The 25,080-nt window shown below is 41.5% G+C and overlaps 2 protein-coding genes across 16 annotated transcripts in view; one reads left to right on the forward strand and one right to left on the reverse strand.

Annotated features, from left to right (window-relative positions):
- PEX13 (peroxisomal biogenesis factor 13) overlaps positions 1-17,661 on the reverse strand; it is a 34,416-nt gene extending 16,755 nt beyond the window's left edge. For 2 of the 4 annotated variants that reach the window (XR_010129973.1, XM_004029283.5), the window contains exons 1-2: positions 17,324-17,661; positions 3,105-3,799 (exon numbers count right to left, since the gene is read on the reverse strand). Coding sequence is in view for 3 of the 4 variants with exons in the window: in XM_004029283.5 (XP_004029332.3) it covers positions 3,105-3,799; positions 17,324-17,415 (787 nt within the window). In the remaining variant the exon portion in view is untranslated. Of the gene's footprint in view, positions 1-3,104; positions 3,800-14,047; positions 14,138-17,300 lie in introns of those variants that run through there. The other 2 variants (XM_063695872.1, XM_055377962.2) reach the window with 2 other exon arrangements.
- The window catches only part of PUS10 (pseudouridine synthase 10), an 87,522-nt gene continuing 79,278 nt past the window's right edge, over positions 16,837-25,080 (forward strand). Inside the window, exons 1-3 of one of the 12 annotated variants that reach the window (XM_063695868.1) lie at positions 17,736-17,937; positions 21,925-22,022; positions 23,248-23,388. In XM_063695868.1, the coding sequence (XP_063551938.1) occupies positions 23,263-23,388 (126 nt within the window). In that variant the 5' untranslated portion in view covers positions 17,736-17,937; positions 21,925-22,022; positions 23,248-23,262. Of the gene's footprint in view, positions 17,168-17,725; positions 18,336-21,669; positions 21,850-21,924; positions 22,023-23,247; positions 23,389-24,262; positions 24,496-25,080 lie in introns of those variants that run through there. The other 11 variants (XM_063695867.1, XM_063695870.1, XM_063695869.1 and 8 more) reach the window with 11 other exon arrangements.

The following is a 25,080-nucleotide window of genomic DNA, read 5'->3' on the forward strand; positions in this document are numbered from 1 at the left end:
TGTTGGAGTTTGCTGGAGGTCCACTGCAGACCCTGTTTGCCTGGGTATCACCAGCAGAGGCTGTAGAACAGCAAATATTGCTGCCTGATCCTTCCTCTGCAAGCTTTGTCCCAGAAGGGCACCCGCCTGTTGAAGGTGTCTGTTGGCCCCTACTGGGAGGTGTCTCCCAGTCAGGCTACACAGGGGTCAGGGACCTGCTTGAGGAAGCAGTCTGCATTCTTGGAGCTTGCACACTGTGCTCAGAGAACCACTGCTCTCTTCAGAGCTGTCAGACAGGGACGTTTAAGTCTGCAGAAGCTGTCTGCTGCCTTTTGTTCAGCTATGCCCTGCCCACAGAGGTGGAATCTAGACAGGCAATAGTCCTTGCTGAGCTGCGGTGGGCTCCGCCCAGTTCGAGCTTCTGGGCTGCTTTGTTTACACTGTGAGCTACTCAAGCCTCAGCAATGGCAGATGCTGGCCCTGCCCCATCAAGCTGCAGCGTTGCTGGTTGATCTCAGACTGCTGCACTAGTAGTGAGCAAGGCTCCGTGGGCATGGGACCTGCCGAGCCAGGCACAGGAGGGAATCTCCTGGTCTGCCAGTTGCGAGGACCATAGGAAAAGCACGGTATTTGGGCAGGAGTGTACCATTCCTCCAGGTACAGTCACTCATGGCTTCCCTTGGCTAGGAAAGGGAAATCCCCTGACCCCTTGCGCTTCCTGGGTGAAGTGATGCCCTGCCCTGCTTCAGCTCACCCTCTGTGGGCTGTACCCACTGTCCAACCAGTCCCAATGAGATGAACTAGGTACCTCAGTTGGAGATGCAGATATCACCCGCCTTCTGCGTCGATCTTGCTGGGAGCTGCAGACCGGAGCTGTTCCTATTTGGCTATCTTGGAAGCGACTGCCCGCAAAAAGGTATTCTTTTTAAAACCTAAGTCGGCTGGGCATGGTGGCTCATGCCTGTAATCCTAGCACTTTGGGAGGCTGAGGTGGGCAGACTGCCTGAGCTCAGGAGTTTGAGACCAGCCTGGGCAACACGGTGAAACCCCGTCTCTACTAAAATACAAAAAATTAGCCGGGTGTGGTGGCCTACACCTGTAGTCCCAGCTACTCAGAAAGCTGAGGCAGGAGAATTGCTTTAACCCAGGAGGTGGAGGTTGCAGTGAGCTGAGATCGCGCCACTGCACTCCAGCCTGGGTGACAGAGCAAGACTCTGTCTCCCGAAGAAAAAAACAAAACAAAAAACAAAACAAAAAAAACACCTAAGTCAGGTCATATTACTCCTTTGCTCACAAATCTCCAGTGGCTTCCCATTTTGGAATAAAGGCCAATGTTCTTACACATGTCTACAACTTATACCATCTACTCCCTTCATCTCCTGCCACTAACACTTTGCTCCAATCACACTGGCCTCCTTCCCGTTCCCATGATATGCCACTTACATACCTCTACATTTTTGCTGTTCCCTATGACTGAAAACACTCTTCCTTCAAAGAGCTGTAGGACTTATTCCCTTAACTCCTTCAGGGAGGTGTTCCCTGACTATATGTAGCACTGCAACCCCTGTTCCTCCTCCTGACACTCCCAATATTCTTCCCGGTTTTGTTTTTTCCCCTATAGCACTTACCAGTACTTTCTGGCTTACTATATATTTTACTTATTTATTTACTGTTTCTCCCTATTAGACTGCCACAAAGGCAGAGATTTTTAGAATATATTTTATTCATTGCTATATCCCTAGCTCTGACAATTCTTTGGTATGTAGTTGGCACCCAACAAATATTTATTGAGTTAATAAAACATTATCCTTCTAATAACCCAAATTTAAAGGTTTAGGGCATTTTGATTTCTACTTTGCCTTTATATACCTCATTTAGTCAGTAACTACATCCACTGAATCTATTATATGAATCCTGCTTCTCACACACTCTATTTTGGGTCTTCATTATCTCTCAAACAGTCTAACGCAAAAGTATCATTACTGATGCCCCCAAATTAATAAATATCTATTAAGTACCTTCTATGTGTCAAGCAGGTTAGACAGTAGGAATACAAAGGTGAATACAACCCAAATCTTTTATGAACTTTACCATCTAATTACAACGTGCTGACTTCTACTGATTTATCTTAAACCCTTCAGACTGACTTTTTCGTTTACATGTATGTCACAGTCTGATTAAAAACAAAAACAAACATAAACTACCAAAAAACCATCCATTCCTTATGTAAAGATTAAGTCTCATAATGCCAATTAAGAGCTTCTACTATTAGCTTTCAACCTAATTTCTCAGCATTATTTCTTACTATCCAATGCAATACTATAGGTCAACTACCAAATAAATCTCATATTTTCTGCCTATATACTTTTGTTCAAGCTGGTCTATCAGCTTGATAGTTTTTGTTTCTTTATCTAACTTTTGAAAGGTTGCCTAGCTTTCAAAAATCTAACTTAGATGCCATTTCTTCCTGGATACCACAGTAAAAAATGTTAGCTTCTCTTTTCTAAAGTGAGCTAATACTCTCTACTAGTTGAGAGAATATAGCTTAACCTTCAACCAGTCCTGGTTTTGTTTATAGTTCTGCCTTATTAAAGATGTGACCCTAGGTAAGTGAGTTCTCTGGATCTCAGTTTTATCACTTGCAAAATGAGGATAATTCCTATCTCTTTGGATTGTTGAAATAATAAAATGAGATAAAACACACAAAATACCTAGCACAGTGTCTTACATATTAAAAAAAGTTCAAGAAACCTTATGTCTCTCCCCAATTGTCATATTTCTTATCACACTTTCTGCCTCATTACAATTACCTGTATATGTGTCTTAAACCATCTCCCTTCCAATAAATTTTAGAAAGATAGAATTATGCCCTATGTATCTTTGTATCCTCCACAGCACCAATTTCAGTACCTTGTAAACAGGTAATGTGCACTATTAAACTGAACAATAAACTAATCAGCAAACCTATTTTTGCTATATATTCCTCTGCCAGTTTTGAAGCTCTTAACTGAAAATATAACTGGAAACAGTAAATACAAATCAATATAAAGAAAACTAACAAATCTATTCTTGAAATTTGAGATTGTTATATGGTATCTGAACCTGTTCCCTTCCAGTTCTCTTACCTGTTACTTCATCACTGTGAGTAGACAATAGTTTCCAAATGAGGTAAGGACCACCAAGGATAACAGCAAAGAACAAGAATATTGGCCAAGATTTTGCTGAGGTAGAGGCTCGGTCCTCAGCACCAAGGCATGCCACAGTTCCTTCACTCTCTGCCCAGAGGTCTTCATTCTCAGAGCCTCTTCTTAAACCTAACATCCGCTGTAGCCGTCTATAAAGATACCGTATAGTCCTAACTAATGCAAAAGCTGAAAACACTTTTGTAAAGTGTATTTTCAATCGGGAAAAGTGATTTGCTACATCCAATACAGCCCTGAAACTGTTATAGACAGCTGAAAAGGTAGCATCCATCATCATACTGACAGAGGCAAATGCATGCACAATACTTTCAATGGACTGAAATGCACCCCTGCTGCTTTCTTCAGCTTGCTGAACAAATCTACTGGGTGGAAGATCATCTACACGGAGGCGGTTGTAGCCCAGCCCATTATATCCATAACTATAAGGACTATAGCCTCCATAAAATGAATTTCCATAGGCACCATATCCAGAAGAAAATGAACTGTAAGCAGGTCTAAAAGTGTTCACACTGCTACTTCCTGTCTGCTGTGATGGCCTTGGAAGAATAGGTGGGGGCACTCTGGTAAGTGCTGGTTGTCCAGGTCTTGTCATTAAAGTAGGACCCAAATCAGCAGATCTAAAACCAAAAAAGATTCAAAACAGTTATTTAAGCATACAATAAATTCAATTCAAAGTAAGTATTAAACATCTCCTATATACCTGGTGCTATGACAAATTCTACTGAAGACTGATTAATTGATTTAGAGACAGGGTCTCACTCTGTTGCCCAAGCTGGAGTGTAGTAGCACAATCAAACGCTCACTGTAGCCTCAACCTCCCAGGCTCAAGTGATCCTCCCACCTCAGCCTCCTGAGCAGTTGGGACTACAGGTGCATGCCACCACACCTGGCTAATTTTTTATATTTTTTGTAGAGATGGGGTTTCACCACGTTGCCCAGGCTGGTCTCAAACTCCTGGGCTCAAACGATCCACCTGTCTTGGTTTCCTAAAGTGCTGGGATTACAGGTGTGAGCCACTGTGCTCAGGCATCACTTTAAAGTTTAAAATTTAATAGGTTTTAGTACACTCACAGAGGTGTGTAACTATCACCATGTCTAATTCAGAAGATTTTCATCACCTCAAAAAAGAAACCCCAAATTCATTAGCAGCTATTCCCCATTTCCTGCCCACCCCTCCACCCATCTTTGGCAACCATGAATCTACCTTCTGTCCCTCGGTTTGTCTATTCTGGACATTTCATATATAGTTAATTCTTGTTATTTAAGATAGTTATATCCTGTAAAGTTGCTGTGAACTCTGAACCAGCAGGTACCAAATCACTGCTTCTTTCATCAACCAATAAATACATATACTTATTTTATATGTTTCTGTTTAAAGTCACTTTATTCCAGGTATATTGTTAACTCATTAACAACTCATGGCCAACAGCACAATAGCCCATGTCTGAATGAAGCTTATCTAACACCTGTATTTTCTCTGTAAGGCACACTATAGCCTTCCTGTGCTTAGGAACACTAGAGATCACTTCAGCACTATGCTTGGGGGCCATTTTAGACAGCAAAATCACCATAAAAAAATGTGAAAAAACCTGGCACTAAACAGACTTTGATAAGGACAACTGTTTACAGCATGAGAGCTGAAATAAGAAACCAGAGTGTTGCTTTTTTGTCTCTCAGTTGTCCCTCAGTTGTCAGCTGAGGGACAACTCAGATTTTTACCTGATGTACGTTTGTCCTCAAATGACTGTGATAGTGCCAGGAATATTGATTTTCAGATTACAAATAAATTTTAGTGAGCAGACCAATTTGAAAATACAGAATCCACAAATAATGAGGATCTATGGTAAATGGACTCATACAATACGTAGTATTTTGTGACTGGCTTCTTTCACTTAGCATAATGTTTCCAGGGTTTATCCATTTAATAGCATGTATCAGCACAGGCAGCCCTTGTTATCTGTGGGGGAGTGGTTTCAAAATCTCCTTCAGATACCAAAATCCATGAATGCTCAAGTCCTTAATATAAAATAGTATAGCATTTGCATATAACCTATGCACATCCTCCTGTATACTTAAAATCATCTCTAGATTATAGTATCTAATACACTGTAAATGTATGTAATTACTTATACTGTAGTGTTTAGGAAATAATGACAAAGAATAAAGTCTGTACATGTTCAGTACAGATGCAATTTTTTTTTTCTGAATACTTTTTTTCTTTTTTTAAGAGACAGGGTCTCACTCTATTGTCCAGGCTAGAGTGTTGTGGCATGATCATAGCTCACCACAGCCTCCAACTCCTGGCCTCAAGTGATCGTCCCACCTCAGCCTCCCAAAATGTCAGGATTACAGGTGTTAGCCAACACTTCTGGCCTATTTTCTGAATATTTTTGATCCACAGTTGGTTGATCAGATGTGGAAGGCCAACTGTATTTCATTCATTTTTATTGCCAAATTATATTTATTCACACATCAGTTGATGTATATTGGGGCTGTTTTTACTTCTTGGCTATTATAAATAATGCTGCAATGACCATTTATGTACAAGTTTTTGTACGGACGTGTTTGCTGGGTTATATGGAAACTCTACATTTAGCCTTTTGAGGAACTGCCAGATTGTGTTCCAAAGCAACTGTACCATTTTACATTCTCGCCAATGTATGAGGGTTTCCAATTTCTCCACATCCTTGGCCACATCTGCTCTTATATTTTTCATTATAGCTATCCTAGTGGGCGTGAGGTGGTATTTCACTGTACTTTTAATTTGCATTTTCTTGACGGCTAATGATGTTGAGCATATTTTCATGTGCTTATTGGTCGTTTTACAATCTTATTTGGAAAAATATGTATTCAGATACTTTGCCCACTTTTAAGTTTGCCCTCTTTTTTTTTTTTTTTTTGGAGACAGGGTCTCCCTCTGTCATTGAGGTTGGAGTGCAGAGGTGCAAACACGGCTCAAGTAATCCTTCTGCCTCAGCTTCCTATGTAGGTGAGACCACCACTCCCGGCTAACTTTTTGGTAGAGATGAGCATCCCACTTTGTTGCCCAGGCTGGTCTCAAATACCTGGGTTCAAGCAATCCTTCCACTTCTGCCTCTCAAAGTGCTGGGATTACAGGCATGAGCCATTGCACTTGGCTTAGCCTTTTTATCACTGCTTTTTAAATTATTGTGCTACATGAGTCAAAAATATCTTTAAAAAATTTTTTTGAACAAAAATTCAATTAAGGCTCACACACTGCATTTGGTTGTTTTGTTTCCTTTCTTTTCTAAACGAAAACAATCCCATTTTTTCAAATATCCCTGACCTTCTAAAGAGTCAACCCAGTTTTTTTCTAGAAATGTCCTACCCCCAGCCCAGGCATGGTGGCTCATGCCTGTAATCCCAGCACTTTGGGAGGCTGAGGCAGGCGGATCCCCTCAGGTTAGGAGTTCGAGACCAGCCTGGCCAACATGGTGAAACCCCATCTCTACTAAAAATACAAAAATTAGCCGGACGTGGTGGTGGGTGCCTGTAGTCCCAGCTACTCAGGAGGCTGAGGGAGGAGAATCGCTTGAACCCCGGAGGCAGATGTTGCAGTGAGCTGAGATCATGCCACTGCCCTCCAGTCTGGGTGACACAGTGAGACTCTGTTTCAAAAAAAAAAAAAAAAAGAAAGAAATGTCCTACCCCCAGATTTGTGTTTCCCCCAAGTATTGTTTAACTTGTACTCTTATTTCGCCTCCTATTAAGATTGCATTTAACGGTTTGATTGCAATCAGGTTCAATATTTTTTGGCAAGAATAATTCATAAGTGATATTGTTTACTTCACACAGTATTACTTTAGGAGGCGCATTTGTGAAGCTAAATTTGATTAGTTGGTTAAGGAGGTGACTATTAGATCTTTCCATTAAAATGTATCTTTCCCTTTGCAATTAGTATATAATCTATGGGATGACAGTTTTGTACCACAAATATTCTATTCCTCAGCAACTGTTCATTTGATAGTTTAGCATCCATTCATCATCCTTGCCTGAAACAAATATTAGATGTGGAACTGCAAAATGGTAATTTTCTAATCCAGGCTAAAGTTTTAATTTAGACTTGTATCGTAATATTATAAACAAGCTACTAGAACTCTATTTTTTTTTCTTTTATTGGATCTGATATTTAAAAATGGAACAAAACTTAAAAGGAGCCACTGAACGGCCAGATAGTGCAGTGCATTCAGGCTTTGATGAAACAGTTCTGCTCCAAAGTATAAGCAATAATAGAGAAAACAGAGAGACAAACAAACAGACATTATCTAGATTTAACACAAGACAGACTTATGGAAGAGAAACTAAACAGAAATGTAAAATGGTAAGGAGGGCTGAAGCTACGGGCCTACTCAATTCTGGTTCTGTAATCAGGCAGTGACAGCCAAGATGCAGGCTTCAATGAAGTAACAAAAACGAAAAGTGCTCCATTAAAATGGAACCAGTTCAATGCTTGAGGCCGGGAGTGAGGATGTGCCACCTTGGCTCCTACAAAGAGATTATAAAATTTGCTGATGACAGTTTAATATTTTGAGAAAGTTACAGAACTAAGAGAGGGAGAGGACTGTGATAAGGCCTCCAGCCCAGGAAATGAAACAACTGACCGACTTGATCTGTGATATCCTTAATCTAACTCGCTGTTTGTGTGTGTGTTTTTGGTTTTTTTTTTTTTGAGACAGAGTCTCACTCTGTCACCCAAGCTGGAGTTCAGTGGTGCAATCATGGCTCACTGCAACCTCAAACTCCTAGGCTCAAGCGATCCCTCCCACCTCAGCTTCCCAAGTAGCTGGGACTACAGGCGTGCACCACCATGCCTGCCTTTTTTTTTTTTTTTTTTGATATTTTTTGTAGAAATGGGTTCTCGCTACATCTTGAGAGGCTGGTTTCCAGCTCCTGGGCTCAAGCAATCCTCCTGCCTTGGCCTCCCAAAGAGCTAAGATTACAGGTGTGAGCCACCATGCCCAGTCTGACCCACTGTTTTTACACCTGATTCTTACCTAAGTGGTAGGTAGAGGGAACAGGGAGAGGCAACAGGACACCTATTAGATAGAGAGAGGGGAACATGGAAGAGGGAAAGGAGAGTAAACAGAACTCCAAAATTACTACTCAAAATGACCATCTCAAAAATGCCACACACATGAAGAAATAAAAACACTAAGAAACAAAGCCAACAAAATCAGCAAGTATAAAACCCAATTTAAAAAAACTAATTTTATATAACAGCTCAGGAATGATTTTAGATGTTAAAAATTATCAGAGAGAGAAATGAAATAATATATGTGAAATAAAAATTGAAATTAAATAAAAACATTTAAATATTTTAAAAATTCCATTAGAAATCTTAGAAAAGGCGGCCACAGGCCAGGCGTGGTGGCTCATGTCTGCAATCCCAGCACTTTGGGAGGCTGAGGTGGGTGGATCACGAGGTCAGGAGTTCAAGACCAGCCTGGCCAAGATGGTGAAATACTGTCTCTACTAAAAATACAAAAATTAGCCACGCGTGGTGGTGGGCGCCTGTAATGCCAGCTCCTCGGGTGGCTGAGGCAGAGAAATGCTTGAACCTGGGAAGCGGACTGAGGTTGAGGTGAGCCGAGATAGCACCACTGCACTCCAGCCTGGGCGACAGAGTGAGACTCCGTCTCAAAAAAAAAAAAAAAAAAAAAAAGAAAAGGTGGCCACAGCCACTGGAACCGTTTTTCAACTACCAGTCAAGAAGAAAATTAGCTGCTGTACACTAAGGAGCAGAGTAGAAATACAGAACTTGGGAATTCTATTTTAAGTAATGGTTGTCGAGGTAATTAGATTAACCCTCCCAATGAACTAGAAGGGAAGGAAATAGGAAGGAATTCTGTTTAAAGCATTAGAGAACGAGGCACCGAAGAATTCTGGAGACAAAATCAAGGAGGAAAAGAAAACCCAGAGAGCCAGATCTTTTCAGGCGTTTCTCTAGAAACCAGGGCCAATTCCAGAAGAGATGGTTGACAGGATGAGAAGCTGGGCAAAGATTTTAACAGATTCCCTGGGCTAAGGAGCCATAAACTGGAGTTCAGAACCCTAAAGAGGAAGGCCATAGGGAACCCTCACACTTCAGATTGGGACCTTAAAAAGGGAAATATGCTAGTAGAAAGGGTGAAAAGGTTAACAGGAAATGGACTGACAGGAATGAAAACCAAGTTTTAAATCAGCTCAATCCTTTATTGGATTAAAGTGATTCTAGATTGTTAGTGGCCTAACATTCTGGTCAAAAGGAAAAGTCTTTAGAGAAAGATATCCTTAGGCCTCAAATCACATTAAACTGTCTATATACAATGTGCAGCTCTCATTAAAAAATAAATGCGCATGGCTGGGCATGGTGGCTCACTCCTGTAATCCCAGCACTTTGGGAGGCCGAGGCAGGTGGGTCACTTGAATCCAAGAGTTCGAGACCAGCCTGTCCAGCATGGCGAAACCCTGTCTCTACTAAAAATACAAAAATTAGCCAGGTGTGGTGGCGAATGCCTGTAATCCCAGCTACTCAGGTGGCTGAAGCACAAGAATCACTCGAACCTGGGTGACAGGGGTTGTAGTGAGCCGAGACTGTACCACTGCACTCCAGCCTGGGCAACAGAGCAAGACTCTGTCTTAATAATAATAATGATGATGATTATAATAATAATGATAGGGCTTACATAACAAAATTATGGGTGGGTCATGAGGTCAGGAGTTCAAGACCAGCCTGGCCAAGATGGTGAAACCCCGTCTCTATTAAAAACTATAAAAAATTAGCTGGGTGCAGTGGCAGGTGCCTGTAATCCCAGCTACGGGGGAGGCTGAGGCAGGAGAATTGCTTGAACCTGGGTGGCAGAGGTTGCAATGAGCCGAGATCACTCCACTGCACTCCAGCCTGGGCAACAGAGTGAGACTGTCTCAAAAACAAAACAAACAAAAAAAGAAATTTCAGATAATACAAAGAGCTCCAAAGGGGATCTAGATAATAGAGTTATTATAGACTTATTAGGCAGAAACTTTAAACAACTGTGTTGAATATATTCAAATAAAAAAGGCAAGATTGGGATTTTCCAGAAGAAAATAGGAACTATAATATAAAGCAGGACCAAATGAAGATTCTACAACTAAAAACAAAACCAAACCAAACCTGAAATTATGAACTCAATGACTGCTTTTTTGTTGTTGTTGTTTTTGTTTTTAGATGGAGTCTCACTCTGTTGCCCAGGCTGGACTGCAGTGGCGTGATCTCGGCTCACTGCAAGCTCAGCCTCCTGGGTTCATACCATTCTCCGGCCTCAGCCTCCTGAGTAGCTGGGACTACAGGCGCCCACCACCACGCCCAGCTAATTTTTTGTATTTTCAGTAGAGACAGGGCTTCACCATGTTAGCCAGGATGGTCTCGATCTCCTGACCTCGTGATCCACCTGCCTCGGCCTCCCAAAGTGCTGGGATTACAGGCATGAGCCACTGCACCCGGCCTCAATGACTGGTTTAATACCAGATTAGACACAGTGAAAGAAAAATATCAGTGAACTAGGAAAGAGATGGGAAGAAAATACCCAGAATGAAGCATAAGAAACAGAAGGATAAATACAGAAAAGAGAGTAAGATACAGGGAGTATAGTGACATATGGGGTATATATGCAAGTTGAGTTAAAGGAGTAAAGTGACAATAGATAGAAACCATATTTAAAGAAATAATGGCTTAAAGTTTTCTGGAATTAATAAGAGGCATCAAAGTCAGATTCAAGTATCCCTGTGAATTCCACCCAGGATAATACAAAGAAGACCACACTGAGGCCTAACAAAGCAAATTGCTGAAAACTAAAACAGAGAAAAAATATTGAAAGCAACCAGATGGGGGGTGTGGTAAGATTCTTTTTAAAGGAGCAAAGAATAAGACAGAGATGGTGAGGGAGTGGTGGCTCATGCCTGTAATCCCAGCACTTTGGGAGACCTAGGTGGGAAGATCACTTGAGCCCAGGAATTTAAGATCGGCCTTGGCAACATGGCAAAAACCCATCTCTACAAAAAATACAAAAATTAGCTGGGCGTTGTGGCACTTACCTGTGGTCCCAGCCACTCAGGAGGCTGAGGTGGGAGGACTGCTTGAGCCCTGGGAGGTGGAAGCTGCAGTGAGGTGTGATTGCGTCACCACACTCCAGCCTGGTGACAGAGTGAAACTTATTTCAAAACAAACAAACAAACAAACAAAACAAAAGACAGAGATGGCCAAAAAGTCAAGAGAGCTGACCAAAAAAAAAAAAAAAAAGAAGTCAGGAAAAACTTAGGTCCCTTGATGACAATGTTGAGAAGGCAGATCTCTAGACTTCTTGCTAACTAAACAATAAATGTCTTAATAGTCCAAATCACAGTGAGTCAGATACTGTTACTTATAGCAGACACTATTCCCGATATAATGCTTAACAGAAGAAGAGACAGTAAAGACTAGTGTTCAAACAAAACTTAAAATAATATTTAAAGGTATAATTGATGAGCATTTTCCTGAATTAAAAAAAGAAATGAATCCTCAGACTGAATACTGTGGGTACTAAGCAGGAAGAAAAAAAAAATATGTGTGTGTGTGTGTGTCTGTATGTTCCTACCTGGTTACAATATAATAAAGCTAGAGGACCAAACATATCAAGGCTACTAAGGAGAAGGCAGTCTGCCTATAAAGAAATGAATTAGGCCAGGTGAGATGGCTCACGCCTGTAATCCCAGCATTTTGGGAGGCTGAGGTGAGAGGATTGCTTGAGCCCAGGAGTTCGAGACCAGCCTGGGAAACAAGGCAAAACTCCATCTCTACTAAAAATATAAAAATTAGTTGGGCATGGTGGCATGCACCTGTAGTCCCAGCTACTCAGGAGGCTGAGGCAGGAGGACCACTTAATCCCAGGATGTAGAAGCTGCAGTGAGCCATGACTGCACCACTGCACTCCAGCCCGGGTGCCAGAGTGAGACACTGTCTAAAAAAAAAAAAGAAATTAGACTCAACAGAAAACTCTATCTAGCTATAAAACTTTGATACAAAACCAGAATAGTACAAAGAAAAAAAAATTCAATTTCACCTAGGAACATGTATGCAACAGTCTCACAATATTAGAATAGAATTCTTTTTCTTTTTGGAGACAGGGTCTTGCTATGTCACCCAGGCTGGAGTGCAGTGGTATGATGACAGCTCACTGCAGCCTTGAACTCCTGGACTCAAAGGGATCCTCCCACCTCAGCCTCCCTAGTGGCTAGGACTACAGGCACACACCACTACACCTGGCCAATTTTAAAATTTTTTATAGACAGAGTCTTGCTATGTTGCTCAGACTAGTCTTGAACTTCCGGCCTCAAGCAATCCTCCTGCCCTGGCCTTCCAAAATGCTGGGATTACAAATGTGAACCACTCCAACTGGCTTAGAATAGAATTTAGAATTGCATATCAGAAAAAAATCAAGACTAATCAAAGTTCATTGAGAAATGCAAAGATGGTTCAACAATAGAAGGCTGATACAATAAACAACATTTTCTCTAATCTTGTCTTCTCACTTTATTTCATCAATTTGATCTTCAATTACTGATATCCTTTCTTCCACTTGATTGAATCAGCTATTGAAGCTTGTGCGTGCATCACGAAGTTCTTGTGCCATGGTTTTCAGCTCCATCAGGTCATTGAAGGTCTTCTCTACACTGTTTATTCTAGTAAGCCATTCATCTAACCTTTTTTCAAGGTTTTTAGCTTCTTTGCGATGGGTTAGAACATGCTCCTTTAGCTCGGAGAAGTTTGTTATTGCCGACCTTCTGAAGCCTACTTCTGTCAACTCGTCAAAGTCATTCTCTGTCCAGCTTTGTTCCGTTGCTGGCAAGGAGCTGCGATCCTTGGGAGGAGATGAGGTGCTCTGATTTTTAGAATTTTCAGCTTTTCTGCTCTGGTTTCTCCCCATCTTTGTGGTTTTATCTACCTTTGGTCTTTGATGTTGGTAACCTACAAATGGGGTTTTGGTGTGGATGTCCTTTTTGTTGATGTTGAAGCTATTCCTTTCTGTCTACTAGTTTTCCTTCTAATGGTCACGTCCCTCAGCTGCAGGTCTGTTGGAGTTTGCTGGAGGTCCACTGCAGACCCTGTTTGCCTGGGTATCACCAGCAGAGGCTACAGAACAGCAAATGTTGCTGCCTGATCCTTCCTCTGGAAGCTTTGTCCCAGAGGGACACCTGCCTGTTTGAGGTGTCTGTCAGCCCCTACTGGGAGGTGTTTCCCAGTCAGGCTACACGGGGGTCAGGGACCCACTTGAGGAGGCCGTCTGTCCGTTCTCAGAGCTCAAACACCGTGCTGGGAGAACCACTGCTCTCTTCAGAGCTATCAGACAGGGACGTTTAAGTCCACAGAAGTTTCTGCTGCCTTTTGTTCAGCTATGCCCTGCCCACAGAGCTGAAGTCTATAGAGGCAGTAGGCCTTGCTGAGCTGCAGTGGGCTCCTCCCAGTTCAAGCTTCCTGGGTGCTCTGTTTACCTACTCAAGCCTCAGCAATGGTGGATGCCCCTCCTCCTGCCAGGCTACTGCCTCGCAGGTTGATCTCAGACTGCTGTGCTAGCACTGAGCAAGGCTCCATGGGCATAGGACCCGTCAAGCCAGGCATGGGAGAGAATCTCCTGGTCTGCTGGCTGCTAAGACTGTAGAAAAAGCCCACTATTTGGGCAGAAGTGTCCCATTTTTCCAGGTATAGTCTGTCATGGCATCCCTTGGTTAGGAAAGGGAAATCCCCCAATCCCTTGTGCTTCCTGGGTGAGGCGATGCCCTGCCTCCATTCGGCTCACCCTCCATGGGGTGCACCCAGTGTTCAACCAGTCCCAGTGAGATGAACCAGGTACCTTAGTTGGAAATGCAGAAATCACCCGTCCTGTGCGTCAATCACGCTGGGAGCTGCAGACCAGAGCTGTTCCTATTCCCACATTTTCATACTAAAGCGAAAATACATACAATGGTCTCAACAGATGCAGAAAAGCCATTCATAAAATTTAATATTTCTTCACGATAAAAATCTGAACAAGGTAAGGGCTGGGCGTAGTGGCTCACATCTGTAATCTCAGCACTTTGGGAGGCCTAGGTGGGCAGATCACCTGAGGTCAGGAGTTCAAGACCAGCCTGGCCAACATAGTGAAACCCCATCTCTACTAAAAATACAAAAATTAGCTGGGCGGAGTGGCATGCACCTGTAGTCTCAACTGTCCGGGAGACTGAGGCAGGAGAATCACTTGAACCCAGGAGGTAGAGGTTGCCATGAGCCAAGATTGCGTCTCTGCACTCCAGCCTGGGAGACACAGTGAGACTCCATCTCAAACAAAAATAAAAATGAAATAAAAATAAAATAAAATAAATCTGAGCAAGGTAGAGAGAGAGAATTTTGACAAGATATCTATCAAAAACAAAAAGCAAACTTCACATTTAACAGTAAAACTTCAGAAGCACTCCAGTGGAAGTCAGGACCAATACAAGGATGCTAGCTTATCTGTAAATGACAGAACTGGCTACACAGAACTAAAGAGAATTTCAACCAAACCATCAGAACTAATTAAGAGTTTGAGATTATGCTGTACATAATATTTACATTAAAAAAAATCAATAGCATTCTGCCATACCAGTTAATAACCAACTGGAAAATGTAAAAGGAAAAAAGAAAGCCCATTTGCAACTACTACAGCAAAAATAATCTAGGAATAAAAAATAAAATATGGAAAAAAATTTCATGGAGGTAATTATAAGTTTTTTGTTGTTGTTTGAGATGGAGTATCCCTCTGTTGCCCAGGCTGCAGTGCAGTGGCGTGATCTTGGCTCACTGCAAGCTCCGCCTCGTGGGTTCACGCCATTCTCCTGCCTCAGACTCCTGATTAGCTGGGACTACAGGCGCCCGCCACCGCACCCAGCTAATGTTTTTTTGTATTTTTAGAAGAGACGGGGTTTCACCGAGTTAGCCAGGATGGTCTCGATCTCCTGACCTCGTGATCTGCCCGCCCAGTCTCCCAAAGTGGATAATTATAAGATATTTAAGGCAAAAAGATAAATTCTCACCAATTGTAGCTTATACAATATTCATGGAATAAAAACTTACTTGATCCATAAAGTCAGCTCAGTTCCAATAAAAATCCCAGTAAGTCTTTTTATAAAGGACTAAGTGTAACGAGGGCAATTACAAAGAACAGCAATGTGTGGAAACTCTTGACATACTACATATCAAGACTTATAAAATTCTGTAATTAAGATAGTGTGGTGCTAGTAGAAAGTCAGAAAGTGCCCAAAACAGAACTACATATTTAGGAAACCTTGATATGACATAGATGGCATTATAAACTAAGAATAGACTACTCAATAAATGGTGCTGCGACAATTAGTTACCTATATGGAAAAAAAAAATTAGATTTTTATACAAAGTCAGTTCCATGTGGATTAAATGCAAATGAGAAAACCAGAAGATTTAAAAGAAAACATACAGAAAAACTGTCCTGATCTAGGTAGACAGGATTTCTTAACCAAGACAAAAAGCATAAACAATAAAATATGACAATTTTGGCTGTATTAAAATCAAAAACATCTGTACAAAAAATTGAACATAAAGAAGAGAAGCCACACAGTGAAAAATATTAGCAAAACGTAGTAACAAAAAAGGATTGGCTTAACAATACTCTTACAAATTGGTAAGCAAAGATAAAGCCAATAGAAAATTGGGCAACAGAAAAAACAAAAACAGATACAAAAAATAATATATACATAGTAACATGTAATTAGATATAAAATATATATTATTGTTACATTGTTAAGTTTTAGATATAAAATGCATATAAATAGCACAAACATAAGTACTAAAATATAAAAACATTACTGGGTATGCGAAACACCAAATAAGGACAATAGTCACCACTATAAAGAAGAATGGGAGAGTTTAACCGTCTTTTATTTTGAAAAATTCGACATAAGTCTGGCAAATGTTAACATTGTTTAAAGTTGAGTAGTGAATATATAGGTATTATCTTACTCTCTACTGGTCTCTGTGTTTAAAATATTTCACGATAAAGTGGGAAAATGGTTAATTTTACATAAAAAGAACTTTAACAGATGCAAAAAATAAAACCTCTCTCATTCAACAAGCAGCCTAAATGGGGAAAAAAGAACCCACTCAAAAAAAAGGTAGCAGATAATGTCACCGTGGCTTACCAGCCTAATCAAACTTATTACTTGTTATGTATATATCCTTATTAAACTAAGTCGTTACTGTGTTAAAGCATTTTAGTGTTTAAATAAAAGATTTCAGAATACAGCAGAAATACATTCCAATATGTTGGGGTTTTTACGCTTAGGAAAACCTACAATAGTAGGTGATTTGACATTTGAATCACACCTATCTGAATTAAGATGTCCAGCACTACCAAAAAAAAGCCACACGAGGCCACGAAACACTCCCAACTCTACATGTTTTAGCCCTTTTAAAGTCCTAGAAACCAACTGATACTGATTAAAAACCAAACAAAAAAAACTACAGGCCTCAGAAAAATACACTATTTTGCACACAAAGGCCATCCATAGGCCTCAGATCTAGAACTCCTGCTTTAAAGTTGCTTCTCCAATCTCGATCCGAAACACTGGCTGAGTTATGCTGGAAAAGAATGCAAAGTGTACGGGGCTTGAGTTCCAGTTGCGTAAAACCTTTCGGGCTTTCAGCAACTTCTCGAGAGGTTAACACCTTTAAGGAGAGACTTTGCTCCCTGTCGGTGCCGTGGCTGGACAAATGCCGCTCTCAACTGCTACAGACCAAAGTCTACGCTTTAAAGATAGAGAAGCCATTCTGTCAAAGTGAAAACAGAAGCGGTAGGTAGGAAGCCGCCCCCCTTTCTTTCAAGCACAGAGACCCAGAGAGACGCCCAGGAGCTCCCGAAAAAAACGTTGCTGATTAGAGCTGCCGGGTCAGAAACAGCTGTGAGACACTGAAGTCCCCACTGGTAAGCGCCCCAGCTCCACCTCGGCCCCTATCCCCAAGGTTGGGTATTGGTTAAAGGGGGGAAGGGAATACCTCCACTAACAACCGCTACAACCGCCTCCTGCCAAGTCCCCGCTCGGGCCCACCAAACTCACAGCTTGAAGAATCCCACACTCACTGGAAAGTGGGGCCCGGGCCTGGTCCCGGTCCGGCTCCCGGAATTCGGCGGGTCTCCCAGGGTTTGGGGGGAGGTGGCGGCTGGGACGCCATCTCCTCCGCCTTCTCTCGGCTCCCGCTCCTACCCCGACTGTCCAGGCCCGCGTAGACCAGCACCTGGAGCGTAAGGCACAACGGGCAGAACACCGAGCCGTCCACCCCGCCCACACTTGCAGTCAGGACAAGGCTTGAGTTACTTTGCCAGCTGAATCCATACAGCGGGAGGATGCCACTAATTTGTAGGAAAAAACACGCTCTTTGTATTTGCCCCAGAAAGAGCTCCCGTTCTAAACCTCAGGGTAAAGGCTCATCGATATTTCTGGTAGCGGCTACAACTCCCTAGACGTCGGAGTCCCACCGAGGCTTTTCTAGGAGTGGACCAGTCTGGCTGGGAGTAAAGCCGCACGCACTCCTTCGCTCGTGGGGGAGGTGGGGTGAGGTGGCAAACCAGGCAGTTTTTCGGATTTCCTCTACAAACAAGAAGGGAGAAGCTCACTTAGTCCTAGCGAGAGCGGGCTGGTACTTTTGTTCTAAAGCCCACGTTTCCTCGGGGAACAGAATTGCTAGACGCAATAGGTGCGTTGTCTTTAGTCTTCCCTGTTCCCTTCGAGGGCCGGAAGGGGTTAAATCTCAGGCTCCGGCGTCTGGGGAGAAGGTGAGGCGGGTAGGTAAGAAGTGAAGGAGTGCAGACTGGGTGCAAAAGAGGTGTGGCGGGAGAGAGGTCGTTTCTCTCCTGCTGGAGCGGCTTTGTTAGCAAAGGAGGGGTGAGTGGGAAGTTTGTTGCACCTGACCGAGGGGGGAAGGGCTTGCTTGGCGAAAACTGAGGCTTGAGGTTAGATCTCGGGATGAACTTTTCAAGAGTCCACAGTAGATTCCAGAGCTGAATGTTTCAGAAGCCCAGTGAAGTGTGATCACCTCTTTCTCCGTAAATCCACACCCCCAGCCCCACGCCGCGTTACGGATGACACCCTTCGGTAGGGAAATGAGTTTTAAAAGATCTTAGGATATGAGACTCAGTCTGGTCATTTCGCTAGTTTTTCTTATACCCTGCCCCTTTTCTCATTTTCGATGACTGGTTTTTGTAATCGTCCAAGAGGTGAAAATAAAGTCCTTCCTCTCCTCCAGTAAGCCAGAGACTGGGCTAGTTATCCTTGATTTGGGGAGGAGGGATTCAGTCCTCCTAGGGAGCCTGACACATGAAAGGCGGCTTTGTAGCAACTTGTTCAGAGTTATTTCTATAAAACAAACACATAAACGAAAAGCAAACATCTTGAGGGTAACCAACACTGGAAAACTTACATCGTGGAATGCCTTTCTCAGGGCTTGCTTTCAAACATAATAAATCTAATATGGACAACCGATTTCTAATATCTTATGAAATCCTGGCATTTAATTACCTCACGATGAAAAAACCAAATTTAAGACGTAACGTATTTTCTCCTTTTAATGTTAACATTCTTGAGAAGTTGATAGATTGTTGGTAGGTGAAAATGATGTTGAGAGGTTTGTAAATTCATAGCTCGTTTATTAACACACATTCAAAAGAGGTCTTTTTTGGGGTCTATTTTTAGACCTCTTCAAATTACTCAGGACTGGAAGTTTTGTAATTCTCATCAATCAGGTTTGGGAACTTCTCAGAGCCAGGAGATTGTAATGTGTCATTTATTTACTTTGCATGATACCTTTGTTCTTGTGAACTTATTGGAAAAATAAACATTGTCTTCTAGCCATGGAAAATAAAATAAATTTTAATATAGCTATTTAAGTATCGAGGGAAATCTTCATTAAGTGTCCTTTTAAAGTGCTTATTGATTTATTGGAAGAGGGTGTATTTCTGTCTCTTTTTGAGTTAAATGTTACTTCTGAATTAAGTAAAATTCTTGACCTTAACTAATGGAGAAAAAATAACTTAGAATAACAGGTGAAACAGAAACAGTTTCTCTGTGTATGTAGTCAGAGATGCACTGTAAATGCTTATATTCAGCCCCTCACAGCATCCGATCTCTTCTCTGCATCAAAGTAGATTAAATGGGCTGGGAAAAGGGATCCAGATCACTAGTAAATAGTAATGACTTGACCTTGACCACACAGATCTTATTTATTTATTTATTGAGATGGAGTCTCGCTCTGTTGCCCAGACTGGAGTACAGTGGCACGATCTTGGCTCTCTGCAACCTCTGCCTCCTGGGTTCAGGCGATTCTCCTGCCTCAGCTCCTGAGTAGCTGGGACTACAGGTGTGTGCCACCACGCCTGGCTAATTTTTTGTATTTTTAGTAGAGATGGGATTTCATCGTGTTAGCCAGGATGGTCTCGATCTCCTGACCTCATGATCCTCCTGCCTCAGCCTCCCAAAGTGCTAGGCTTACTGCAACCTCCACCTACTGGGTTCAAGTGATTCTCCTGCCTCAACCTCCCGAGTAGCAGGGATTACAGGTGCTCACCTCCACACCTGGCTAATTTTCGTATTTTAGTAGAGATGGAGTTTTACCATGTTGGACAGGCTGGTCTTGAACTCCAGACCTCAAGTGATAACGCCTGCCTCGGCCTCCCAAAGTGCTGGGATTACAGGTGTGAGCCACTGGGCCTGGCCAGATCTTCATTATTTAGAGGCTGTTTTCCACATATTCTGTTTTCTTTCTTGAAAATACCCTGGAGCCCAAATTTACTTAGGCAACCCTAACTATGCGTTTCTCAATTCTGGTGTTTCAAAGTTGTCACCTTGTCAGCTTGTATGGTGTGTCCATACAAGCCTGATTTTCTTCCCCCTGCTGACTCACATATTCCCCTGAATTAGAATTCAGCCAGAAGCAATCTGTTTTTAGTAGTCCTGGCTGCTGAACTGATTTTTATGGTGAAGAGTTCTATGTAACTATATGCCTGTCTTCCTCATTGTTTTGTGCAAGAATCTTGGTAAGTGGCCCCAAACATTTAGCAACTTGCAAGTAAGTAGGAAGTTTTAGAGGTTTGGAAAACGCAGACTAGAAGAATCACGTCTTTATACTAAGCTGTTGGGAGGAGCTTCACCCTTCCACAAATTTTAAGCAAGTTCATTTGAATTATGAAACTGCACAAATTAAAAGATGCCACTGTCGTTCATCTGTATGACCACAGTTATAGCATGCCATAAGATTGCCATGCAATAATTATTTTCTAAAATATGGGCAGTTGATCATTTTAAGGTAATATGAACTGTTTCACTAATTAGAAGATCTTGTTTTGCTGAACAAATTAGGTTTGAATTTTTAGTACCCCCTCCTTCCTGGTAACAGGAGACAGATTTGCCTTCATTCTCTATATAGTATTTTTTTGTGAGTTTATTTAAATTGCAAAAATTGGCAATTTAAGCAAACAGTTGCTCTCAAATATTTTGTACTTAATTTGTTTCTGTTGAAGGTTTTTTTGTTTGTTTGCTTGTTTCTTTGAGATGGAATTTCGCTCTTATTGCCCAGGCTGGAGTGAAGTGGCATGATCTCGGCTCACTGCAACCTCCGCCTCCTGGGGTTCAAGTGATTCTCTTGTCTCAGCCTCCTGAGTGGCTGGGATTATAGGCGCATGCCAACACACCTGGCTAATAGTTTTTTGTATTTTTAGTAGAGATGGGGTTTTACCGTGTTGGCCAGGCTGGTCTCAAACTCCTGTTGTCAGGTGATCTGCCCGCCTAGGCTTCCCAAAGTGCTGGGATTACAGGTGTGAGCCACTGCGCCTGGTGTTTTGTTGGAGGTTTTACTCATGAAAGGGGCAGATTTTTATCTTGTTAACAGGTGGTTGCCATTTAGTCATATAATCAAAGTAAAGTTGATGTCTTTAGACCTGCTGATCAACTTTGTTGTTGTTGTTTGTTTGTATTTTTGAGACAGCATCTCACTCTGTTGCCCAGGCTGGAGTGCAGGCGCCAGCCACCACACCCAACTGATTTTTGTATTTTTGGTAGAGACAAGGTTTCACCATGTTGGTCAGGCTGGTCTCGAACTCCTGACCTCAAGTGATCTGCCCACCTCAGCCTCCCAAAGTGCTGGGATTACAGATGTGAGCCACTGCACCCGACCTCAATTTGTTTTAAATAGTTGGCCGCTAAGCTATCATTAAGGGTAGTCCAGTATTATATAAGGTAGACTGATCAGATTTTTTTGTCTAGTCTGAATGCCAAGGCCCTTAGCCACCTAGAGGTTCTCTGAAAATCACTGACATGATGCAAATTGATTAATGGGAGAGAAGGCATACACGTTTATGTAATGTGTATACACAGGAGCCTTCAGAATGAAGACATAATGATAACGGGAAATTGTCCATTTTTATGCTTAGGTTCATCAAAGTATGGACGACACGTAGAAATATGATTGAACAAAAAGGGTAATCAACTCAGTGGGGAAACCCAGCAAGCCTGTCTAGGTTCCTGGCCTCTCAGAGCATGCATTCCTTCCTTCTGGGTGTAGGGCAGGACCCGCCATGGAATGGGGAGTCTTATGACCTACAGTCAGACAAGAGAGGTTAGATCATTTCTTCGTCTTTTTTTTTTTTTTTTCTGTTTCTTTTTAAAGACAAGGTCTTGCTCTGTCACCCAGGTTGGAGTACCGTGGCATGATCTTGATTCACTACAACCTCTACCTCTTGGGCTCAAGCGATCCTCCCACCTCGGTCTTCTGAGTAGCTGGGAATACAGGTGTGTACCACCATGCCCAGCTAATTTTTCAATTTTTTTGTAGAGACAGGGTCTTGTGGGTTGTTGCCCAGGCTGATCTCAAACTCCTGGCCTCAAGCGAACCTCCTACTTCGGCCCCACAACCACAAAGTGGTGAGACTATAGATGTGAGCCACTGCACCTTGCCTAGTTTTTCATGGTCAGTTTTTACTCAGAAAGGTGGAGGGAAAATTTGAGTAATAGGCATATGTGTGTGTGTGTGTATATATATATATATATATATATTTTTTTTTTTTTTTTTTTTTTTTTTTTTTGAGACGGAGTTTCTCCTTTGTTGCCCAGTCTGGAGTGCAATGGCGCGATCTTGGCTCACTGCAACCTCCACCTCCCAGGTTCAAGTGATTCTCCTGCCTCAGCCTCCCAAGTAGCCGGGATTACAGTTGCTTGCCACCATGCCCGGCAAATCTTTTTTTTTTTTGTATTTTTAGTAGAGACAAGGTTTCACCATATTAGCTAGGCTGGTCTCAAACTCCTGACCCCAGGTGATCCACCCTCGGCCTCCCAAAATGCTGGGATTACAGGCATGAGTCACTGTGCCTGACCAAATTTGAGTAATATTTTTAGATTTTATAGCTGGCTTTGGGGAAAGGGGGTTCTGGTTTCTATGACTCACTTTGAGGAAGAGAGACTGTAGTTTTTCTATGGCTAGTCTGGGGAAGAATGAGACAGAGAGACAGGAGGGCAGAAGGTCAGAGAAAAACTTTTGCTTCTGAGGCTGCTGCTGAGGCCTTCATTTTGGGGTATGGCTTTCTGAGCCCCACTACCAGCAAACTCATTTTTAATTTCTTGCAGGAAAAGTTTAATGAATTAACTTTGTGCAATACTGAATGGTACAAAACAAAAAGCAAAATTTCACCCTGTACCTCTGTTTTCATTACCCTCCTCAGAAGCAACCATTCTTGATTATTTTTATTTCTTTTGATCAACTTAGTTATATTGATGTATTTTATCATAATCCAAAATGCTACACTAAATTCCTTAGCAATTAGAAACCTTTACCGGATCCATCTTATAAACTTCCTTAAAGTTTGTATTTTATAATATGTGTGTAATGAAAGGGGCTTGGTTAGAGAGTACACAATAGTGTTTTTCAAATGAAAGCTAGTTTTTATCCCTAAACATGATGACTTGTCTGTGACAGTAAAACGCAGAAGCTGCTCATTAGTTTTACTTCTTTTCTTTCTAGTTATAATTATTCAGTATGTTCCCACTGACTGAGGAAAACAAGCATGTGGCCCGGTTGTTGCTCAATACTGGTACTTGTCCAAGATGTATCTTCAGATTCTGTGGTGTGGATTTTCATGCACCTTACAAACTTCCACACAAGGTATTTTCTTTTTTTTTTTTTTTTTCAAATTAAGAGAAGGTTCTCTGTATTTTACAATGAATGCTTGTACTTTTGAGGGCAGGTATCTATTCATAACTCTTTTTTAAATTAAAAACTATAATAAAATGAGTGATATTCATAATTTTGGAATAGTCTCAGAAATGTAAGTTCCTTCTTAAGTGATTATATCTAGCTTTCTAACATTTAGTGTAATGGGATCTTTGTGGAGGAACTCCCTGGTGCGTTTTAACACTTGTATAGATGTTTCCTAAAGGATATCTAAACAGAATATCACAAAATATTGCTTCCTCCCAGGAGGGGCTAATATTCCTTACATGTCCTACTATGTGGCAGCATTGTGGGTATGGTTGCCTTTTTCTGTTTTTCCCATTTTCTATATTACCAGTTGTATTTATAAATAGGTATTTGGAATCCTCTAGAAATAAATGCTTATCATCATTATTACTGTTATTAATGACAAAAGTAATATACAGAGATCTTTGACATTTATGGTAATATACAGAGAGCTTTGAGGTTTAATATAACACTTTTTTGCATAAGATATGTAACATATTTATGAAATGTTTGATTCTAAAAGTGATATTCTTTTTAGAGGCAGATAGTAGTAATACATATGTAAATATATACATTATAAACAGTATGTATACAGCATATACACACACAGTTTCTTGTAATTTAAAAAATTGTCCAGGAGTTAGTAGTATCAGTTATTTTTAAAATGTTATTAGTTGTTTCTATTATTTTGGCAATATAATACACAATATTCAATTATCATTACTATATGTCAAGGTCTTATATAATTCTCATAATAACTGATTAGGTAAGTACATACTATGATTGTCTCTATTTTCAGATGAAGAAACTGAGATACAGAGAGGTTAAGCAACCTGCCCAAAGTTACACAGCTATTAAGTGAGCAAGCTAGGATATGAACAGTCTGACTGAATTCAAAACCTAGGATTTGGAACTAGAAGACATGGATTTGAATCCCAGTTCCACCACTTTCCAGCTTCAGTTTACTCCTCTGTAAATGGGAATGATGATAATACCCACCTCACAGGACTTTAAGGGACAATACCTAACAAAGTACGTGGAAACACTTTGAAAACCAGAAATTGGCTGGGTGCGGTGGCTCACGCCTGTAATCCTAGCACTTTGGGAGGCCGAGGCGGGTGGATCACGAGGTCAGGGGTTCAAGACCAGCCTGGCCAAGATGATGAAACCCTGTCTCTACTAAAAATACAAAAATTAGCTGGGCGCCATGGCAGGCGCCTGTGATCCCAGCTACTTGGGAGGCTGAGGCAGGAGAATTGCTTGAACCCAGGGGTGGGGGGTGCAGAGGTTGCAGTGAGCCGAGATCATGCCACTGCACTCTAGCCTGGGCGACAGTGTGAGACGCTGTCTGAAAATTAAAAAAACAAAAACAAAAAACCAGAAATGGTACTTGTGCTATGATGACTTAAATATGTGTATATTCATTTATACACATTACTTTACAATGACTGTAAAGTAATAAGACTGGTTTTGTGTAACCCTGCTTACACATTTTTTTCAGACACACTGTAACCTATTATCTATTATATGTTATTAGATTTTAAATTTATATTATATTAAGAGACTGAGTGTTACCAACTTTTGTTTGTTTCATTTTATGTAAGGAAATATACAAGA

The sequence above is a fragment of the Gorilla gorilla genome, chromosome 12, assembly GCF_029281585.2.
Source record: "Gorilla gorilla gorilla isolate KB3781 chromosome 12, NHGRI_mGorGor1-v2.1_pri, whole genome shotgun sequence".
NCBI classification, from domain to species: domain Eukaryota; kingdom Metazoa; phylum Chordata; class Mammalia; order Primates; family Hominidae; genus Gorilla; species Gorilla gorilla.